This window comes from Trachurus trachurus, assembly GCF_905171665.1.
Source record: "Trachurus trachurus genome assembly, chromosome: 11".
NCBI classification, from domain to species: Eukaryota; Metazoa; Chordata; class Actinopteri; order Carangiformes; family Carangidae; genus Trachurus; species Trachurus trachurus.
The window spans coordinates 6,695,171-6,719,041 of record NC_139904.1 but is presented as its reverse complement, the minus strand read 5'-3'; the positions used below and the strand labels follow the sequence as shown (position 1 = coordinate 6,719,041).

At 39.8% G+C, this 23,871-nt stretch overlaps 1 protein-coding gene across 1 annotated transcript in view; it reads left to right on the top strand.

Annotated features, from left to right (window-relative positions):
• Window positions 1-1,464: 1,464 nt before the first annotated feature.
• The window catches only part of LOC310993877 (uncharacterized protein), a gene marked incomplete at both ends in the record, with an annotated part of 100,982 nt that continues 78,575 nt past the window's right edge, over window positions 1,465-23,871 (top strand). The window contains 3 exons of the mRNA XM_083982360.1: window positions 1,465-1,547; window positions 7,825-7,954; window positions 20,674-20,728. Of these exons, the coding sequence (XP_083838486.1) occupies window positions 1,465-1,547; window positions 7,825-7,954; window positions 20,674-20,728 (268 nt within the window). The remainder of the gene's footprint in view (window positions 1,548-7,824; window positions 7,955-20,673; window positions 20,729-23,871) is intronic.

Sequence of the window (23,871 nt, the reverse complement as noted above, 5' to 3'; positions counted from 1 at the left end):
ACACTGCAGCTTAAGAAAGCACACCCAAAAACACCTTCCTCATCAATGCATCAATATTATGTGCTGTGAATGAGCTCTCAGGGCCACCGTAGTAAACACTGATTCATTGATTGAATCCGTAATATATTTGAATGAACAACCAGGACCTTTAAACTTGAAAAATCACAAATCTTTTGGCCTTGATTGTTTGTAAATGACCAAATCCATAAAAATAATAAGTAAAATCAGTTAAAACACTGAAGTAATTCATTTTATCATCTCATCAACAGAGTCAAATGTTGTGTTTGTGTTTGTGTGTAATCTCGTTCACACCGAGACTCAGTCCAAGTCTATTTCTGGAGAATCGCTCCTCGGTCCAAAACTCCACAGATCATAACTCACATAATTAAAATGTGTTGACACGACTTGTCATCGTGACAAGACGTTTAGTTAAATATCTGAGACCGTTTTCACTTTAAGTTTCTGTTGTTATTGGACCAGAAAGAGAGAAAGAGACAGGACACAACCAAAGTCTGAGAGATGATGAATGTTTTAACGTGTTAGAAATCATCATTTATCATTTAGTTTTGATTTAATTCTACTTTTTTATTTCCCATGGTTTACTCACAAAATCTCCAGTTCAACAACTAAAACAGTTTTCACATCTTTGGCAAAAATATGAAGTCACAGGAGCCAAGTCCAATAAGTAGTTGTCAAATGTTTAGCTGTGAAAAAAAGGCCCTGAGTAGCTCCTATGTGGCTGAGATTGAATTCATATGGTTTTAAAATGATATGTTATGTATAATTATTAAAGTACATCGGCCCTGAAGATTCAACTCACTACGACATAAGCCAACGCATGCAAAGACGAAAATGTGCTTTGTACAGTGAGTTTGACAACACATGAACTGAAAAAACTCATAAATGTGATTATATCATAGAAAGCTAAAGTAATATACTATTCGTATTCGTAAACCTCACTAACAGGAAGCCGTCTGCACAACTTCTACAGTCGAGGAGCTTTTCTTAAAATTTGTGGCACATTTAGTATGTCTTTGTGTATGTTTCCTGAAGCTGCAGTGTTTGTCCTCTCAGGGCCACCGTACTACTGTCATTAAATCCTATATAAAGACCAAAACAACTCATGAATCAAACATGAACTTTCTGGATTTCCAACCGTGTGTGTGGCTCAAAGTAAACTGATTGTTAAATTTAAAAAAAAACATGTAAATCTGCTCTAAAACATGTTTTAAATATCTGAGCTGTGTAGTTTTCGTAAACTTTTATTCATAAAGGAGGAAATGGTGCATTATGGGACTTTTTTCAGTATGTAACAGTAACACCTGATGCATCTGAATCATTGATGTGCTTTGAAAACAATGAAGCTCAACTCTCTGACACACAAACAAACACTCATAATTATTATTATCTTTATCATAAAACAGTGTCAGACTTATATATGTACTGTAGATCAGGAGTTACAGTATGCGTGAGATCCAAACCACCTCCGCCAGAACCTGCCACTCCTGGACAAACCATCCTTTTAGAGGCAGCGAGCTCGGGGTGAGGTAAAGGTCAACCTATAAATATGACAGAGCCTGAGCGCTCTTCATATAGTTTCTATATGTCAAAGGGTGTGACATTTGGACGGAGGAGGAAGAAAACACGTCGTCCAGGCCCCGAAGGTTCGAGTCCAGTGTGAATGAAAGTTTAGAGTAAAACACAGAAACACTGAGATAAGATAGAGGTGTTTCCTTTGTGTGAGTGTGTGTGTTTGTGTGTGTTGTGGTGCAACTGTGTGCAAACCTGCAGTTTATATAAGACCCGGGTGCAGACGTGTATTGTCCACGGTCAATGGCACATTCCAGCCTCACTGATAATTCCCACAATCCACCACAGTCGTGCTTTATCAAAAAAACAACCAACAATAACCAAAAAAAAAAAAAAAATCTAGAACCTGGTTGCCATGGAAACCCTGTGGTTAGACGGTTAGTTAATAATTCAGGTCTGGCTCCTTCTCTCTCTCTCTCTCTCTCTCCTGTCTGCTGTTTGTCTTTGTGCGGCTCTGGCAACATGAACCTGTTGCATTGTGGGTTTTCTCACGTTTTTTTTTTTTTTTTTTTTGCCTCAAGTGACCTGAAGCTGCTCCGACTCGTTCTGTTGTTCTGTTGTTGTTGTTACTCATCAGAAAACAGCTTCTCTTTATTGTGACGAGTCTCTGTTCATAGGAAATTATGATTATTATCACATTACGTAATTACATTTCCCAGTTTTATTGTAAGAGTTGATCCAGAAGAACCGTAAACCATCTCAGTGAAGTTTCTTATCTCCTCTATGGGGCTCTAGTAACAACTGTCGGTCGGTGTCAGCCAATCAGGAGAGAGGAGGCTCTGAGTCTGTCAAGTGATTGACTGGCTGTTCAAAACATAAAATAGAGCAGACTTCAAGGTAAAACACTCAAAAAGAAAACAAATCCTGCAAAGTGTTGGATAGTGGGTCCAGGTGGGCGGGGCTTAGTGTGACTGCTTTGTTGTGACATCACAAAGTGACAGGAAGTCCTGGTTTTAAGGCTCAATTTCTGAATACAGGCTGTGTGCATTTCTCTGTGGACTGAGGCTTTGATACTTTCACAGTATTAATATAGAACCTAGAGCTGCTTTATAATCACACTACACATGGACATCTACCTTTATACTGTTTGGAGCTTTAACACAAACATCTACCTATGGAGCTTTAACACAAACATCTACCTTTATACAGTATGGAGCTTTGATATCAGAGTTGTTTTTGGGAGGGATCACAAAAAATCTCAACTTCTAGTTATGTTCTTGATTTCTTTATTTATTTGCTACTGTTTCTAAGGTCAATGTTGAACCAACATGTTTGGTAGTGACAGGACTGAAAAATTAAATTCAGAAATACATAAAGGTCAAATAAAAGCTTACAGGTGTGTAGTGAGGTCACGCTCCTAGGTCACTTATCCAAAAGTCAGCGGGACGTCAGCAAGGGGAAATCCAGAGGAACTGGAAGTTTTCCTGACATAAAAAACAAAAACCACAATGCAAAAATAATTCATTAAGAAGAAGAGGAAAGCAGAACGTCAAATCTCCTCAACCATCTTCATAGTGTTTTTTCTTCACTCACTTACCTGAAGTGACTGAATCTGAATCCGAGTCGCCCCAGGAGACTCAAACTGTTTATGGCGATGACCTTTAATAATTTCATTTTAAGCTGATGGCATTTATAGCATTTCCTTTTCATTAAAGGGTGAGTATGACATCAGGTGCAGGAGGAAAGAAAGAGAAAGAAAGGTCACGAAGCAGACTCGAGTCTGGACGACGACAACGACGGCAGTGGGCGATGAAACCCGCTGAGCCCCCGGGACGTGAACACATCGCGTCCACCGACTCACGTCTGCACCTTAAAGACGATTTAGTTCAGGTGTGATGAGTCAAAATAGTCAGTCTGATTTAAATGATGGTGTTTAACAAAAAGCTATTTTCTTGGAAAGAAAGATGACGTGCATCAGTTAATTAAAACATACAAAGAAAACAAACAAAACTCATTAGGATATTAAAAAATGTGATACTTGCAGATTTTAACTGGACTGATTAGAAAACATCTGTGTATGGAGGAGCGACACTGACAAAATCTAATAATCTGATCTAATCTGAATTTGCCAACAAATGAAATTGATTATTTAAATATAAAATAAAAAACTATAGATTTACATGTTTCTTTTTATGAGCTGATAAAAATTATTTTCTGACAACATTGGACTTGACATATGGAGACCAAACTCTGACAAAATATAATGACAACAAGTCCAAAATACACCAAATTACTGAATAATCACAGTACTGAGTAAGGTTGAAATGGGGAGTTAAAAGAAAAAGAAAAAAGGAAAATTGTTGTTGTTTTTTTTAGGACCTATCACTTGATTAAATCAATGGCAACCTTTAACTATTCCTTCAGCAATTTTCTTTTTACATCTTCTATATTTTTCTAATTCTTTTGACATGTGAAGCCTCAATTATGACAAAATGTGGTAAAACATTTAAGTTTAATATATGTGAAAAATAAATATGGATAAAATAAATTGGGTATAACAAGAAATGTAAAGCTTTATACCTCAGTCAAGAGTAACTTATTGTCAACTGAAACAAGCAAATAAAGAAGCCGTGAACTGATCTGATCTCACAACCTGCAGGAAAAAGAGATGTGAGGAGGTGAGAGGAGGTTCAGGAAGAGAAACTCTTCAGCGCTACCTTCAGGGCCCAAATTAAAAGAGAGGGAAAAACCTTCACAAACACAAACACAGCTCAGTTTAAAAAAAAAAAAAAAAAAAGGGGAGTGAAGGTGGACGTGCACACTTGCACTGCTGTGGCTCCCTCTAGTGAAAACATCCCCACAGTGACAAACACAAAGCTCTGAAGTTCTTCACCTTTGGGAATAAAAGATGAGAGGTTTTAGTATTTACAGTGTAAAAAGCCACGTTGGTTCACATTCCTGCTCCTGTTCTGGAAAATATCAAGTAATAATCAAGTTTTAAAACCACGACACCAATTCAATGTTTTGATAAAAGTGCAACAAATTCATTTTTCAGACATCACTTTACTGTCATTTGTTGCTGGTGGAGTTTGAGTCTCACTCTCTCTCACACTGTAAAAAAAAAAAGACTCTGGAGGTCAAAGAGGCGAACGCTGCAATCAGAGAGGGAAATCAAACAACAGCTGATGAGTTGCAGATCATAAACCAGAAACCAGAGCCGTTTTGTGATTAACTCGTTAAACAAAAAGTCCTGAGCAGCTGCCACCTCGCCGGCCGCCATTTTAACCCGCCAGGATTAGACCATCCGTCTTCATCTTCAGCTGCAGTCTCTCTCTCTCTCTCTCTCCCTCTCTGTCTCTCTCTGCCTCGGCCAGGCCTGCCCGAGTCTGAGAGCTCTGCTGGCAGACGGAGAGAGCGTCGTCCTTGTGCCGTCCTCTGCTACAGGAAGGCAGCTCTAATCAGCTCTGCAGAGAGGATGCAGGGGCAACTGGCAGGAAACCAGTTGAGGAGAGGTAAATGAGATGGGACGGATGCTGCTGAGCTGGACCGTGTGGGATTTTTCATTCATAATTTATTCACCTGGTTGTTTATTAGTTAACACTGCAAAAAAGAAATAAAGTGGCGTGGATGTGAATGATTGTGGCATATAAACAAACACAGAATGATATTTAAAGCAGAAGTAAGCGGAATATTTGTGTTAATATAAGTCTTAAATAGTTCTATCTTCCGACAGCAATCACTTATATAGAGTGTAACATGGTCCGAAACACGGGTCTGTCAGTCACTCTGCTCTGCTGTAAGCCGAGGAGAAAACTTCTTGTATACTTCCTTGTATCCTACAACCTTTATCCAATGAGGAGAGAGAACGGCATAAAGGGGCGGTCCTCTCTGTGTGTGCAGCCAAGGGATGCGCGTGAATGTGGTGACGTAGGGACGAGGGCGGGGACTGCTAACTCCATCTGCTGACAAGAAGTTGGCCAAAACGACCGGATCGCTTACTTCTGCTTTAAATAAAGGTTTATTCAAATAAACAAAAGTTTATTTGTATACCGTGTGATTGTTTTTAAATTTTCTCACAAAAAAAGTCAAAGTTTTAATTATTTCATCCACTTATTAGGTTAATTTCTTTCACCTTCCTCTCTTCTTTCTTTGAATAATCTGAATCATCCGTCTTTTTATTCATGAATTCTGTCCGTCTCGACTGAAGTGCCTGACTCATTTTAAGGTTATGTGAGGTTATCGAACAATTTAAAATTGTTCCTCTGTTCATGATTCAATTCAACACAGTGACAAGAGACAGAAAATCTTAAACCCTCTGATACTGAGAGCCTGTGTTTGTTATTTTACTCTGCAGAAGCATCAAACTGCACCTGACGTATAGCTCCTCCGTAGTGTTGTCAAAGACACTATAAACTCTATTCAATATTGTATCACTCTAAATACCATACCTGTATCATCTCTATCACCTCTGAGTAGAGGATATAACCACACACCTGCTGTTTGTAGTATTGATTTCACAGTAGAGATTCTCCAGATAATCGATCTCACAGAATCTCACGTGATCATCTGACTTCAGAAGAAAAAATAAATATGGTGGAGGATGGATGTGGTCAGCTGGCCGTCCGTTCGTGTGAAAAAAGAAAGAAAAGAACATTAAACATGTTTGATAGTTATGATTGCAGGTCTGAAATATCAGTAAATTGATCACATTGACACCTCCATGGAGCCCTATGCAAAATCTTATTTTAGGGCCCTCTATTACTGCCAAAAATACTCAATATTGATAATTTACTCACCTACTACAAACTTATTTCATTTTTCTAATCTGTCATTATGAATCATCGTCCTGGCATGTTTTTACCCATTTTTCTAAAAGGTACCAAATTCAGCTAAAAGTGCAGCCTGGGGTTGATTTACACTTATTCAACATTATGAGGGATACAGAATGTGAACTAGGCCTACTACTAAAAGTAACAAAATAAAACAATAGACAATGCATTTGCTGTAAACACATCATCTGCTTTTTTAATTTTGGTTTCAAAGTTACCATCCCAGGCAGCTGGACTTATGATTTTTTTTTTAATTGCACAACTGATAAGCAGCCACCCCCTCCGTCCAATCAGGAATCACCAAAACCATTAAATAGACCGTTGCTAGGGAAGCCGCTCTGATCGGAGTAGCACAGAGCAGAAGAATGCAGGATATAGACCTTGTGTTTCTTTTTTACCGTCATTAAACAGCTTGGGACTAATTGTGATGTTAGTTAAATGGGAGAGTGGAGGCTCTCTGCCTTACACATCGCTGCTGAAAACCAAACCTGCGATCAGAGCCTCGGACCCGTTGTCACATCACATGCATGATTTGGCGGTTTGACTGACAGATGGGCCATCCAACCAACCAAAGTTGTCTGAGACTAATTTGATTAGTAGGACACATTTTGGCCCCTGCTCTTTACACAGACGACCAAATTTCATCATTGATATGTCAAATGACTTATGTAATTGATTACTGTCTAATACTTACCAGATATACTCAAGATTTTTATAATTTTGCCAACATTTTGCCAAAAATGAGCCGCCTGGGATGGTACCTTTAAATACACTGCGACAACAACAATTAAGGGTTTTTGTTATTACACAGAGTTTCTCTAGGGATCGACAGAAGTTAGGCATTATAGATTAAAAAGTTAATTGCTCTTTGGGGCCCCCTAGTGGTCACGGGGGCCCTACGCAGGCGCTTAGTTCGCTCATGCCTTGGGCCGGCACTGCATTGACACAAAACAGAACAAACTTTGAATTAGGCCACGCCCCCTCGATCACTGAGGAAGGTGATTGAGCCCTAAAATCCTCCAGTGTGTCTCCAGCATCAACTGGTTTAACATCCACACCTGGTTTGATTGCAGGTGAAATACTTGATTTTTTTTAAAGAAGCAAGATTCAAGATTCATTTATTTGTCATTTTATGTTTAAACATAATTGGAACGTTCTGTGGTTATGTGTGTGTGTTCATTTCAGGCAGGAAGCAGGAACTGAAGCCGTCGACTTCCTAAGAACAGAAACTCTATGTCTCCGTCCTCCCTTCATTAGCATAACTGACTGAGGGGGCGTGGCCTCCGCAGACTGACAGGATGACAGATGGACCTCCACACAGCATGAAGCCGCTCACTTACATCATCTCCATGAATCACATTAAACTGCTAAACATCACACACACACACACACACACACACACTGATAACTTAGCTGCCACTCTGTACGTGTCACCTGGTCTTTGTGTCGTCTCGGGCTCTGTCAGATTTTCACGCCGAGGCATCGACAAGCTCGTCGCCTCCTCTGCTTATCTGCAGCCGCGTGCAGAGACGGAGGCTGAGACTCGGGGGCTGATCCGAGGTCTGCCGCTGTCGCTCACGTTGCCCCCGACGACTGTGAGGGGATGAAACCACAAACACACAACCTGAGTGGACTTTTCTCTGCAGCAGGTGTGAAATGATGAGAGTAGAACTGCGACCAAAATGAAATGTCAGACAGAAAAGTGCATCACAAGGAAGAGCAGCGCTTGATTCTACTTTTCATCTCGAGATGTGGAGATTTTAAAGGGATAGTTCAACATTTTGGCAAATTGGCCCATTGCCATAATCCTTTTAGTCTTAACAGTAGGTTCGTTACCTTTAATTGTCGGTGCAAGCTATTTTTAGAACGACAGAGCAGAGCCGCCAGCTGCTCAGAGCAGAAAACAACTCTGTCTTGTAACGTTCTGTTATTATCTCATAGCGTGGTGAATGTGCAGGTCACAACTTGTCCACCAGAGTGTTTTGGAGTTGTTGGATTGTGTATTTGATGAGTTTAATGAGGGAAACCAAGAAATCCCATGAGCCTCCGTAGCGTAGCTCTGAGCAGCTCACGGCTCTGCTCCGGCGCTCTAAAAATAGCTTGCACCGACAATTAAAGGTAACAAACCTACTCCTAAAACTATAGGGATTATGGCAATGGGCCAATTTGCCAAAATGTTGAACTATCCCTTTAATGTTTTCATATCAGTTGAAAAATAAATGGATAGAAACTGTAAGAAGAGAGAGAAGATGACAAAGACAGAAGAAGAGGTTTCTGCAGGGACATCACTGGGCTGGTTAAAGATTTTCATCCATAATAATGAGTGATACCTTGGGTTAAATTGACCAATTAAACGTCAGAATGAAAAGATCTGAATCAACTCAGAAGAAGGACGGTGAGTTTTGGTGCTGATGTGGTCGGTGTGAGCAGGAAGAACGATAACCTTTTTAGATGATGTTACGATTAAAATTTAAAGTTTCAGGTCTGGATTCAGCAGCATCTCTGTGGCTGGACGTCACTCGCTGTGACACAGACGGGAGCTGAAGGCTTTTTTGGAAAATGTTCTCTCCAAACATTGGCCGAACTGAGCTGCCAAGGCTTTTACAAATAAGCTGTGAGAGAAACCGGTACCGGCAGCAGCAGCAGCAGCAGCAGCCTGAGTTTGATCAAAGTGCTTCAATTAGTGAAGTGAATTCAAAAGCCAAAACTCCGGCAGAGAAACATTAGCAAGACGTTCATCAGACGTTCTTTACATTGGAGCCAACGCTCTCGTCCAAGATGAGCAGCGTCTTCAAAGTTAATGTCTCCGGTGTCCTGCTTCTTTACAAAACACCAGACAAGGTGAAGCTGAGTCGGACTTTCAGCAGGAAGACGGCGTATCTAGAGTAATAATAATAACAGACATACAGGTGGATGGTGCAGCCATTTAGTCGGAGGTTTCCTGTTCTCTGTCGGACAAGTTTGATCTTTCTCTCTGCCACAAAACTAAAACTCATCTTGTTCCAGATGCAGATGTGTCGTCATCTCATCAAGTCTCCTCCTCCATCTTTTCTCTGAAATTACGATCTGAATGAAATTAAGAAACCCCATTTAGTAAGGGCAACATATGGAAATCTGGGAACTAAATCCTTACCAAGAAATTTCTTCACAGTTGTCTTTAGGAACATGCGTAGTATGATGTCTTAAAATGTTGAAATTCAACTCCCGTGGGAAACCCCCTAAAAAACTACTCAAAGTTGGGGTACCCGTAACTGGATTTTTGAACATTCCGTAATGTTAAATTTGGCCTTAAGTAACTTGTGAGGGGTCAAACTAGGGGTTTTTCATGATTCTGAGTTGATCGCAAACATTAGTTTTACACCCAAAACACTCCTTGGTGGAGAAAAAAACAGCCACACCCACTTTTCTTGATCATCGGAACCCCCATCACCACCACCAATAGAATGTATTGCAGAGAAGCCATTCCATTCATTATCATTGCAGAGGTTGTGTTACATAATACTACTAAATACTCAATATAATACAACTTTTATGCTACCCTTTTTCTATAGGACATTATACAGACCCTCCAGGATTTTATGATGTCATGATTTCAACTATTAATGCAAATTCAATCATGAATTCTTTGGCCTTGCCACTGCAACTTTTCAGCAAATTTGCTGTCATAGACCGCTGTGGCTAGCTGTGGTCAGCTGTGGCCACAGTGTTTCCATTTTCCTTTTTTTTTTGCATGTCTGTGTTTTTATTAGTTATTATAGATAGATGTAGATAGATATTATATATTATAGTTATTGTTTTCATATAACATTACGTTTTATGTGGATTGGGAGCGAGAGAGAAGGAAAGAAATCAGATGCACACCAGATTTCACATACCAGTAAAAACGGAAACATACACAGCCTACACACACACACACACACACACACACACACACACACACACACACACACACACACACACACACACACACACACACACACACACACACACACACACACACACACACACACACACACACACACACACACACACACACACACACCACTATTGGGTACATGTAGCTACATTATAAGGTTGCTTTCTTCTTCTTTTTATTTATTGCCATGGTAAATCGGCCTAAGTATTGTTTAGTGGTAGTTGTAGTTGGTTAGCATTAAAAGTGAAGAATTTTGGAGTTAGCTAGTGCTAGACATGTTGAAGCCATTTACAACCTTCGATCATTGACAGGCATACTACTTTTTACACCTGATATGTGTTATCTACATCTTTTTTTAAGAACTTGAAATATGTCACGTCATTGTGTTGATAACATGCATAAGAAACTCAAAAATTGTGGTAACACTTTATTTGATGCCTATCTCTATAATGCATTATAACCATACTTATAATGAGTTATAATGTGGTTATAGCACTGTATAATTATAATTATAAACACTCATAAATGATCATAATGCTTTATAACAATAATCATAACACACTATAAAGCATTTTATCATGACTTATAAGATCAGGTATTATAATATGTTATTATAATATAATTGTTAGTAACTCGCTGACAATGACCACATCGATAATGCATTATAAATATAGTTATAATGTATTACAATGGGCTTATAAACATGTATAACTATCATAATTAACACTCATAAATGATCATAAGGCTTTATAACAATAAGCATAACACATCATAGAGCATTATAACTCTATTATAATACTTGACCTTAAGCCATTATAAAATGCTCTATAATGTGTTATGCTAAATGTTATAAAGCCTTATGATCATTTATGAGTATTTATAATGATGGTTATACACTTTTATAAGACAATTATAACACATTATAACTATATTTATAATGTATTATCGACATGGGCATTGTCAGCGAGTTACTAACAATTATAACGTATTATAATACCTAAGTCACAATAAAATGCTTTATAGTGTGTTATGATTATTGTTATAAAGCCTTATGATAATTTATGAATGTTTATAATTATAGTTATACAGTGCTATAACCACATTATAACTCATTATAAGTATGGTTATAATGCATTATAGAGATAGGCGTCAAAGTCTTACCAAAATGGTTGTTAGTTGGCTAACAGTAAATAATATGGTTAGTTAGCTAACTCCACTGTGCAACTGAATCTGATGACCATCTGACCATTTTATTTTCCTAAATGCTAGCTGACTGCTCCATTAGCTATCAAGCTAGGATAACATGGTGTAGGCCTATTGTCTTCACGAGGATTTTTGCAGTTTTAGGCTATTATAATAAAGGTGATCTACTATACTCAATAGAATACATTAGAGATACAGTAAGCTGTTCCTGTGCATGACAGAGGTTTTCTTTAATGTCACAAAAAACTTCTACTATTACTACTGAATACTTAATATAACTATATTCTATCTTTTTCCATTGTTGGACATTAATCTAGCACACACGTCAATCTCATGTCAAAAACCTGGGGGCCAGATCTGTCCTGTGATACACTTTTATATGGCCTTCAAGAAAAATATTATGTTAATAATGGCCCACTACAACTGACTGACTACAACAGCTACCGTACGGTCATGACGAAGCAATAGGCCCAAGCTGGAATGAACAAGTTTGTGACACACTGCAACATCTATCTTTTTCCATTCTTCAAAAACGACCTCTTAGAGCCTGGATGCTCGATGGAGATTGATGCTCAATGTGTGTGCAGATTAACATTATCATGTTTGCAATCAATGTAGCACCACTGTGTATTTTTTGTGCTTTTCCTATCTTCATTTCGAACAAACTTAATTGTTTCAGTTGTTGCTGGTATGTGAAATCTGGTGCATGTCCACTGTCTTTTCTCTCTCGCTGCTTGCTACCGATCTGCATAATAAATTACATTTATAATAACTTTTTTAATAAATTTAGCGACACCACAAAATCCTGGAGGGTCTGTATAATGTCCTATAGAAAAAAGGGTAGAATACAAGTTATTATATTGAGTATTTAGTAGTATTATGTAACACAACCTCTGCAATGATAATGAATGGAATGGCTTCTCTGCAATACATTCTATTGGTGGTGGTGATGGGGGTTCCGATGATCAAGAAAAGTGGGTGTGGCTGTTTTTTTCTCCACCAAGGAGTGTTTTGGGTGTAAAACTAATGTTTGCGATCAACTCAGAATCATGAAAAACCCCTAGTTTGACCCCTCACAAGTTACTTAAGGCCAAATTTAACATTACGGAATGTTCAAAAATCCAGTTACGGGTACCCCAACTTTGAGTAGTTTTTTAGGGGGTTTCCCACGGGAGTTGAATTTCAACATTTTAAGACATCATACTACGCATGTTCCTAAAGACAATTGTGAAGAAATTTCTTGGTAAGGATTTAGTTCCCAGATTGGTCAAATATCTGCTAAAATGCCCTTACTAATTGTTATTTTATCCGATTGATCCCTTGAATTAAAGAACTGTACATGTGATCAGCATCTCCTCTGTTTCTTTCACCTGTTGTTTTGGTTTTCAGCTGCTAAACACTTCACTGTGTCTGTCAGAGCAGCTGCTGAACACTGCTCAGGTCTCCACCGTTTAACATTGTGGTGCATACTACATAATTATAGATCAATTACATATCTGTTAGACTAACCACCTCACTGTCGTCTCTATCAAACACTAGTTTGCTTTCTATTGTCCTACGTGTTATGTGAGATAAGGTTTTCTAAATGTTTCTGCAAAATTTGTTCAAGCTGATACAGTGTTGGTGTGTTCAAAAGGCCAAAACAGTGCTCAGTGAGGTCCTGGTGATTCATTTGTACCTAAGTTGAAGAAGTCTGATGATAGAGTTTAATAAAAAGTCTTATAGCTTTAAAATACATTTTTACTTTTATATTTTATAAGATATAATTTTTGTAAGAACCACAGTTGATAAATATAGGTTATATGTTTCAGTGAATAACTTTAATTGTTCTTAGCTTTTGTTAAATATAACTTTCTTTGACCAATAAATTCAAAGCATGTTAGACCTAGCAATGTCTCCTCTCTTGCAGTGCCAGAGCCTCACCTACTTTAAACCTCACAATGATGTATCAGATGTCAGACTGCCTCATTCTTTCAGTTTTAACCTGAATATACAAGACATATTTGATTTTCCCAACGATCAACGTATACCTGATATCAGGTCCATGAAAACATGACAGACGTACAGCGGCATCGTGCAAAAGTTTGGACACCCCTGGTCTGGTCAAAATCCCTGTTAATGTGAACAGTTCAGCAAGTGGAAAATGAAATTATCTCCAAAAGGCATAAAGGTACAGAAGATACATTCCCTTTACATGTTCAAAACAACAGAAAAGGAAAAGGGACCGCAGCAAAGTTTGGGCCCCCTGCATACAGTAGTTAGTACCTAGCAGCCCCCCCTTTGGAAACTATATCACAGCCTGTTTTATGAGAGCTCAAGTCTCCTGGGTTTCCCATTCTTTTGCAGGATGCTGCTTTGTTTCCCTTTTTCACTCTAAAACTGTAGAAAACTAAAATAATACACTCATATTGCTTAAAGAGACCCCGAGGAGTTTGCTTTTGGTTATAAAAGAGTCTCATATTAATGTGGATGAATCTACGTTACCCACACTGGTTAATGGGTCCATTTTAGATAAATAGATCGTTTTGTCTTCATAGTTATTTTGATATTATTTAGTGGTCGACGCCCCCAGCATTTCCTAGTTTCCCGGTTTCCCGGAAACTGCCCGGCGAGTCATGGGAATAATGCTGCCGGATCGTTAGTTGGCATCGTTTATGGTCGGAACTACGACGGTATCTGATCGTCTTCCAACCTCCGACTTTCATTGTTGAATAATGAAAACATTCTTGGCAAATGTTTTCGCTTTTGTCCGTCTTGGGCTCATGGAAAATGTAGTGTGAAAACATTTCGCTTTACGAAACTCCTCGTTGTCCCTTTAAAATATTGCAAAAGATTGTTTCATGTTTAACTTTTTGCCTTTTGGAGATCATTTCATCTTCCACTTGCTGAACTGTTCACATTAACAGACATTTTGACCAGGGGTGCCCAAACTTTTTGCATGACACTGTATAGACAGTCAGTTTACAGCCACTTTACTGCCAAATGAAAACAGAAATAAAAACATCTTCCCTTCTGCTGCATGAAAAGAACAAGATAAAGAAACTGAGGGAACCTGAGGACGGATGTTGGTGGCAGATGAGCGCTCCCTCTTTCTCTCTCTCTCTCTCTCTGGGCCTCCGTCCACACAGAGGCAGCGAACTCGACCCTCAGGAGTCGTGTGTTTTGGTTTCAGACGCCTGACGTGGGCCCTGAACGCAGCGTCAGAGGCCTTTGGGGCGGCGGCGGGGAGCCAATCAGCAGGGCGGGCGGCGCTGTGAGCGGAAAACAAAGAGTATCGACTCGGCCCCGACTCGAGTGTGAGATCAATCGTTATGGCATTTACTGTGAGCTCCGTGAAACCAATATAAGCTGCTGCTGCTTCTGCTGCACCGTGTGTGTGTGTGTGTGTGTGTGTGTGTGTGTGTGTGTGTGAATATCACCAGTCATGTGATGATGCTGCAGTCAGCCGTGGCGAGGAAACACACTCCTGATGTGTCGTGTGTGAAGGTCGAACTAAAGCAACAGAGGAAGTTCATAACAGATTAAATAAAACGTACAGTCACTTTATTGTGTTCGGGTAAATTAATCCGTGACACTGACTTTTACATAATGTCCATGAACGCACCCCTCCCCACTGTATATTAATAATAATAATGACCTATTTTGGTTCATTTATGATCAGTTATTGCTGCTATCATGCTAATCTATTTGTCCATGTGAATGTCTGACTGTATGAGGAGATCAATTATATTTGCACATTGAATTTAATAAAAAATATTGTATGTGAAATATTATATTTTCAATATAATAATGATGTTATTCAACTGTTTTTGTTTTACTTATCTGCTGCCTGTGACACAAAGTTCCTGTTTGGGTTAGCGAAACCTGGTCAAAAATATTACAGAATGGTGTCATAATTAAATTAAAATATGAATTAAGCTTTTGCGCCGGATTTGGACAGACCAGGAAGAGCAGTGCTGGGAGCTTCCGCTACAAAAAAGCTTAAAATATAGACTTATTTAATTTTTTTCAGAACAATTTCTCATTTCGGGGCTTCAATACAAGAGGGACATTACAGACGAGCAGTATGGAGGTATTTGGATGGTTTTTGGTGTGTCTTTTTGGACGAAGAAAAGTGAGGCCCATTCGCAACCGTCATATAAACATGCACTGCTGCACGGACCCCCCCGTAACTCAGAGAAGGCACGGAGGACTCTGAAACTTCTCCCAGCCCTTAGTTGACATGAGGGTGAGTAGATAATGAGTGAAATTTGAATTTTGTGTGAACTATCCCTTTAATCTAATGATCTATTTTGGTTAATTTATGATCAGTTATTGCTGCTATCATGAGGAGATAAATTATATTTGCACATTGAATTTCAATAAAAAATATTGTATATAAAATATAATATTTTCAATATAATGATGTTATTCAACTCAAGGAAATTTAAATCGAAAGCAACTGGACTTGGTTATTTGTCTAGGAAGCCTGGTCAGATGCGTACATGAACTGCTGAAGCCTCTTGGATGAGAGGTGAAACGTCTTCCTAGACAAATAACCAAGTCCAGTTGCTTTCGATTTAAATTTCCTTGCGATAACTATGACCTGGACAAAGGAGAATATTAACAGGCTTGATGTTATTCAACTGTTTTTTTTTTTTTTTTTTACTTCTCTGCTGCTGTGACACAAAGTTCCTGTTTGGGTTAGTGAAACCTGGTCAAAAATATTACAGAATTATGTCATAATTAAATTTAAATATGAATTAAGCCAAATCAGTTTCATTTATAAAGCTTAATATGACACATTAGCCTCAGTGATCTTCACCTCTCATCATTTCTGTGTTTGATTATCACCATGACATCATTCAGACGCACCTGTACGTGTCATCGCTCTCTCTTTCTCTCTGTGTCTCTCCGTCTCGGCCCCGCCCCTCCGGTCCTGCGGAGGAAACCCTGTGCGTGGCGGCGTCTCGGAGCAGTGGGACCGAGGACTTAAAGGGAGTGAGTCCATCGTCTCCGGCTGCCAAGGACAGGATTACCCAGCAGACACCGGCACCGCTGTCCTCACCTTGTCCTGACCCCCACACACACACACACACACACACACACACACACACACACACACACACACACACACACACACACACAGGTTTTCCCTTCAATGAGCCTGATCCTGAACTGAACCTCACATCCTGATTGACAACTACAGAGAGTTGAGGATTTTTTTTTTCACTTTTATATCGTCCAATAAAACCTGACACATTACACACACTGTTGCCCATAAAGTTGGAAAAGAATTTTTTTTTTACCTCTTATATTACAGTAAATGATTGTGACAATGTGATTTACAAGTTCATCTCTATCACAAAACTCTATTGATCAAGCTCTTCTTACGTAACATATCACTGTAAAACATTAAAGGACAATTCACCTTTTTAGTAGGAATAAAAAGAGGAATGTGTCTGAAAACAAAATTATTCCAACTTTATCGGCAAACGTATGTGTAAATCACCAAAAAACAATCAATAACACATCTCTGAACTATATTTTTATCGTTTTAACTGAATTTCTATCATACGACTTGGAGATGTTTATATACTCTAACTTGTTTTAATGTGTATTTTACATCCGTTACAATTAAAAAAGATGTTGTTCCCCCCCATTATCCACAACAGGATTTCCTATAGTACAGGATCATAAGAATCATATTATTCACTTCGACTGCTCTTAATTTAGCACATTATCATGGTTATATGATCATTTTTATTCTCTTTACTTCTTCTGAAGCAGTGGATGTTTTACAGTAAGTTAAAGGTGCTTTACATTAAAAGGCGAGGTGATTTTATTTGTATAGCCCATTTTTACAGTTTGTGTCAAATCGGCTTTACACGGCATCCTCTGCCCTTAGACCCTCACATCCACTGAGGAAAAACTCCATTGAACTCCATTAAAACTAATGTAAACATATATAAAGACTTTTTCTGTTTTTAGAGAAGGATTTAGTCTTTTTGTCTTTGTTTCTAAATAAAATGAAACTATACAGAACATTTATGAAGTGTTTAAATGTGTCTGTTCAGGTGGAACCAATGGACCAGAGAACGTCAGAGGAGGACGGACACGGACACGTCCCTCTCGTCTATCATTCATACGGAGACAAACAGAGAGAAACGTCACTCTACCTCCGTCCGGTGCAGCAGGTTTCCCTCGTTCTTTCTGTCCTCGGTTGTGTCTTCTGTCAACACACAGGTTAAAGGCTCACTACTGTCCACCTTTAACACACACACACACAGTTATAAATAGGAGGCTGCATTTGTCTTCATATCCACATACATCACCTGTCAGCTCCTCCTCCAGCTCCTCTTCTTCTTCTCCTCCGTCTCTCCTCCTCCTCCTCCTCCTCTTCCTCTCAGACAGAATACTAATAAATCTCTCTCTTCATCTCATGTTTTCTTTTTTTTATTTCCTACAGAAGCTCATATTCCCCATAAATTTTTCTCTGCTTGTATTCTTTGTCCTCATCTCTCAGCATGACTCATACACTTTACCCTCCTCCTCCTTCTCCTCCTCCTCCCTCTCTCCTCTCCTCCTCTTCATCCCTCCATCTCTTCACTCTCCCGGGCAAGTTTTATTTGGAAAACATCCACGAATGCTCAGGTCTCTTTTTCTTCTTCCCCCCCTCCTGTGTTTCTTCTCTTCCTCTCTAATTCCCCTCCGTCCTCCTCACACACACAGACGAGACGTAAACACCTCTTCACCAAAACACCGCCCACACTCCCTCCATCCCTTCATCCCTTCATCCCCCCTTCTGGCAGGCAGATGAGTCGACCGGTTCCACTGCGATCACAGTATATAAAGTGGCTGTTCGTTCTTATTCTCCGTGTGTGTGCAGGACATCACTCGTTGTCATGGTGACGTCCGTCTCAGAAAGTGAAGGTTTTTGCAGACTCATCATGTGACAGTTACCTGGATACTGTCCACTCTCTCTACGTCCAAACTAAATATCTAAATGCATTGATTTATCATAGTAAACCACATAAATCACTCGTTTGGCCTCAGACTTGATTTTTTACATAATTGCTGTGTATTTTTAACTTTTCTGCGTCATTTCCTCTTATTTTAATTAACATTAGTAAAGTTGGGAGAACAAAAAATACACATTTATGTTACACAATTGAATCACACTAAACTTTTAATTGTTTTTTATTCTATACAATGAAGTTCAATTCATTCTATTAAATTTTTCCATATTGTCATATAAGTTAAGTTACAACTTCACTGTGAAGTTCCAACTCTAAGCCCTTTTAAATCCAGGTTAAAAACATTTCTCTTTTCATGTGCTTATAGCTGAGCTCTTTTTAAGAACTTTTAACTTTATCTATTTTCTTTTATTTTACTTTTTTATTCTTCTTTGCTCCTGCTTTTAACTGTGTTTTTTGTTTTTATGCTGTTTTATGCTGTTCTTTAAAAAAAAAAGTTTTGTCTTTATGTAAAGCACATTGAGTTGCCTTGGTATGAAATGCGCTATATAAATAAAGATGCCTTGCCTTGCCTTTAAGTTGTAACTTAACTTATATGACAATATGGGGAAGTCTTCACTGTATGACGTATGGCGACATAAATATTGAATCACGATAAATCAGGAGCTTAAAGGTATTCAGAAAAGAACATTTAATTTGAGCCCACTGTGGGTCTTATCATTAGTGTAATAATTAATCTATCAGACGATGTAGGCCAAATTTTGTGCAAAATTCTATTTTCGAGTAAATCCTGGATGAAAGTGGGGTAGTTTTTTTTTTCGCATTGGACGACCGATCAAATTTGTTTTCCTTAATCTGGTAAACTCGTGCGGCAACTCGTGGAAACTTGTAGAAGGAAGGAGGCGCGACAAACAGGACAAACGGCCATTTCTTAACACCTTTAAAGGAGAATTCTGGTCATTTTCTAAATAACGCTCTACAGCTCTAGGTCCTCGAGTGCAACCACAGGAAAAGACCCAAGAAAAATATGTGCAGCCCGGACCTAGCTCTCCTCCTGCTAGCTGCGCTACACTGCAGTTAAACAGCAAAGTAATGGGGGCAGAACTTTAAAACTGTGACTTTGGCCTCTCTTATGCTCAAAATATCACTACACATGCTTTGCAACATCCACCAGTTCCTTATCACACAACACTGAGTGTGCATAAACTCCGTTAATATGAGAGAGCAGTGCTACATGTGTGTTTTTGGTCACGTAGCTCTGTTCATGCTGGCTTCCTGGGTAGGACCTTACTAGTCGACTGTCCAGCGCATCGGTGCACAAAGTGAAAGAAGGAGAATATGTTTGGATCCGATGTTGGAGAAACATTTTGAATTTGATGGTCATGCGTGTTTATTCGAACCAGAATATGCAGATAAGGAGCGGTCTTCATTGATATGGAAACAGTCGACTAGTAAGGTCTACCAAGGAAGCCAGCATGAACAGAGCTACGTGACAAAAACACACATATAGCATTGCTCTCTCTCATATTAACAGAGTTTATGCATAGTCAGTGTTGTGTGGTAAGGAACTGGTGGATGTTGCAAAGCATGTGTAGTGATATTTTGTGCATAATAGAGGCCAAAGTCACGGTTTTAAAGTTCTGCCCCCATTACTTCGCTGTTTATGTAGCGCAGCTAGCAGGAGGAGAGCTAATGCAGGTCCGGGCTGCACATATTTTTCTCGGGTCTTTTCCTATGGTCGCACTCGGAGACCTAGAGCTGTAGAGTGTTACCTAGAAAATGACCGTAATTCTCCTTTAATTGTGAGAAAGAGAGAAAAAAACTCACATGCACCTTGTTGAAGTTGATGTTTCTGTGCTGCACCTCCATCCATCCTGACTCCACCTGTCAGTCAAACATCGTGGGCGGTGCCTTGACGTGCTGCACGTGAAACAAAGCCGAGATGTTAAAGAAGCTCGTCGCTGCTGGATAGATAGATAGATAGATAGATAGATAGATAGATAGATAGATAGATAGATAGATAGATAGATAGATAGATAGATAGATAGATAGATAGATAGATAGATAGATAGATAGATAGATAGATAGATAGATAGATAGATTTACTTTATTAATCCCGAAGGAAATTCAGGTGTGGTCAACAGCTCACAGAAGAATCAGTCACACACACATACGATAAAAACAGATTATAAATATCTAAAAATATTGTATTGATTCTGTGTGATTTGTTCTCCTGCAGGTTAAAACCGGATGCACCGAGTCCACACAGCAGCAGCAGCAGCAGCAGCAGAGACGTTGGTATTCATTACTGCGCCCGGCTGTCAACGTCTCAGCCGTCAGAGCCGAGGCCCAAAATCCAGCTCTCAGCTCTCAGCTGTTCCTGCTGAAGCTTTATTTGACTCTGAGCTAAAAACAGAGACGCCGAAATAAAAAGCCCACGCACACACACTCAACTAAAACAATACATCCTCCCAAATTAGATTATACACTGTTGGAGATACATCGCCTCTGCTCATTACAACTGTCAGCGAGGGGGAATGAATGACGGTTTCAGGTAAAAAACTGAGGATCTGATCTGAGTTCAGCTTCCACCTGCTGCTCCGCTGCTGCAGCCTGACCTCTGACCTCTGACCTCTGTGCATGTGCTGAGATCAGTTATCACTCAGGTGTCTCTGTCCTCGTCCGGTGACGTCAGGAGAAGCTGTAAAGCTGTCAGACACCTCGGTGACGATGGAGAAGCCGTTTGGCACCGTGTAACTGTCCCGGTGTTTGTGAGGATGTTAGTGATGCTGCTGCTGCCGCGGTGACGGGACGGCTGTAATTAGAAGTCAGGATGAAGAGCTCCCACAGCAACAGGTCGTCGTTAATAAAAAAGCTGCGGCGCTGATGAATCTTTTTACAAGCTGGTTTCTGGAGGACACAGAAGAATCATTTTGTCTCTGCCAAAATCTGACGACATAAGACACAAGACACAAACACTGTGAAGCTGCAGCTTGGTCTCTTCTTTCTGTTTTAACAAACACGATGAGTTACAGGTCGTAATCTCAATATGGTGAAGTGCAATATCCAAATCACAGCCTGGTGATTTCTGTTCGGTTACAAGAGCCAAACAAAAAATACATCATATTTTTTTGTTTTGTATTAATTCACATCATTTTCAATGGAAATAAAATTGAAAACAAATGAAATCACATCTGCTAAACTAAACGCAATATGTTTTTTTTTGCATATCATGCAGCCCTATGTCATTTACAGGGGATAATGTATAATGTATAATGTAATATGGGAAGTACATGGCTAAAACAAAAAGACTGTTACTTTTATTGAATCTGTCATTCAATAAAAGTAACAAAAGTGATCATAACGTTTATAGCGTTTATAATGATGATTTATAATGGATTTGTTAATGATTATTGTTGAAACAGATGTTTTTTCCTTAGTGTTTTTAGTGATTACTTCAATGGATCAGAGGGAAAAGTTAAAGTTGCACACACAATGTCAAAAATAATCTTTTTAAACCATTAAATCAACAAAAATAAGTTTTAATATGTTGGAATTATCCTTTGAATGTTGGTCATGAAATGCTCAGTCATTAAGAAAAAGTTTATATGTAAGGTTAGGTGAGCTTAAAGGAGCCTGATGCACCTGCAAACCTGAGTTCTTCCTCCCGCAGCTGTTTTAATCGTCTCTGTCGGACTAAATTAAAGTGTGCTGCTGAAGTCGTCGCCGTGTCTCTGCAGCTCAGTCGTCGCTGTGTTTATTGAGTGAAGAGTCCAGAGAGTCGAGTTCAGCCGGGCCGTGCCTCCGCTCTCCGTCTGAGATGGAGATGGAGTTAATAGAGTCGGAAGCTCCTTCCTCGCTGAATCACGGCGAGTGTGTGTGTGTGTGTGTGTGTGTGCGAGGGCGGAGGGAGGCAGCTGGGGGAGGCAGAGAGGAGGCGAGGGCGGAGATGTTTGGAGGAGGAGAACAGCTGTACTGCATTGTTAGAGAGAGACAGATGAGGGCGAGAGGCAGAGGGAGGCAGAGGGAGGGAAGCCCAGCTGCAGACTGAAGCAGACTCCAGTCAGTGCGATACATATTACATGCATCAGATATCGCTCGTATCAACACTTGCTCGCCTTTACTCAAGCAGAATAAAACTTTCAGCTCCTCGGGCGCTGATGAAGGTAAAAAACAAAACAAAGCATTAGTCAGTTCATCTGGGGAGATGGGGCGGCGGCGTCCCAGACCAAATGATGGGTGAAGAGTGAGTTTGAATTTGTGAATTTCAGGCCTTGAGATGACGTTCGTTAGTGGAGAAGCGTCTTTTTAGCAGTAGATTCCTTACCTTTAATTGTCGGTGCAAGCTATTTTTAAGAACGGCGGAGCAGAGCCGTGAGCTGCTCAGAGATACGCTACGGAGGCTCATGGGATTTCTTGGTTTCCCTCATCAGACTCATCAAATACACAATCCAACAACTCCACAACGCTCTGGTGGACAAGTTGTGACCTGCACATTCACCACGCTATGAGATAATAACAGAACGTTACCAGACAGAGTTGTTTTAGAGGGAAGTTCATGCAAAACCGCTGATAAGCGTGGCCTTCAGTTACAGTTTTTCATCAAGCAGTCTCTGTATTTACCTTGAAAACAACTCTGTCTTGTATCATTCTGTTATTATCTCATAGCGTGGTGAATGTGCAGGTCACAACAAATCCCATGAGCCTCCGTAGCGTAGCTCTGAGCAGCTTGCGGCTCTGCTCTGCCGTTCTAAAAATAGCTTGCACTGACAATTAAAGGTAACGAATCTACTCCTTAAACTATAGGGATTATGGCAATGGGCCAATTTGCCAAAATGTTGAACTATCCCTTTAACAAACCACAGAGTCCACTGTGAAACTTCAACAGTTTGAATGTTGAGTTTAACAATGAAGGACTCATGTTTAATGATCATATAAACAGAAAACAGAGGGGACGAAGCACGGAGGCAGATTCATACGCCCACCAACCACGGCCTCAGTCTGCATGTTCCCTCGCCACGAACAAAACAACTTCTGTGTCGGCGATAAATTATGAAATCTGAAGGCTGTGCCCCGGCTCTCTAAAGACTGATGTAGGCTACACGGGTCTGCACAGTGACGGGTGTTATGGGTAATTGTAGGTAGCACACACCTATAAGAGCTGAGTGCTAGGGGGGGAGCCGATTGTTTGATGAGTCTGAAGCTGACAAGAATGAAAAATCCAAATGTTACATGATTAATTACGGATGGTTGTCGTGTAAACATGCAGCCTGGAGAGGTGTGTTAGTCTCATGTCTCAGTGTGTATGTTGTATTATTCATTGTTGAACGCAGACCGAGGACAGTTCAGCTTTACATCCACACAGGTACTGTAGAGGGAAGAGAAAAGAGTCTCAAGGCTGCAAACCTGTTTAAGATGCTTCTACATCACAACGCCT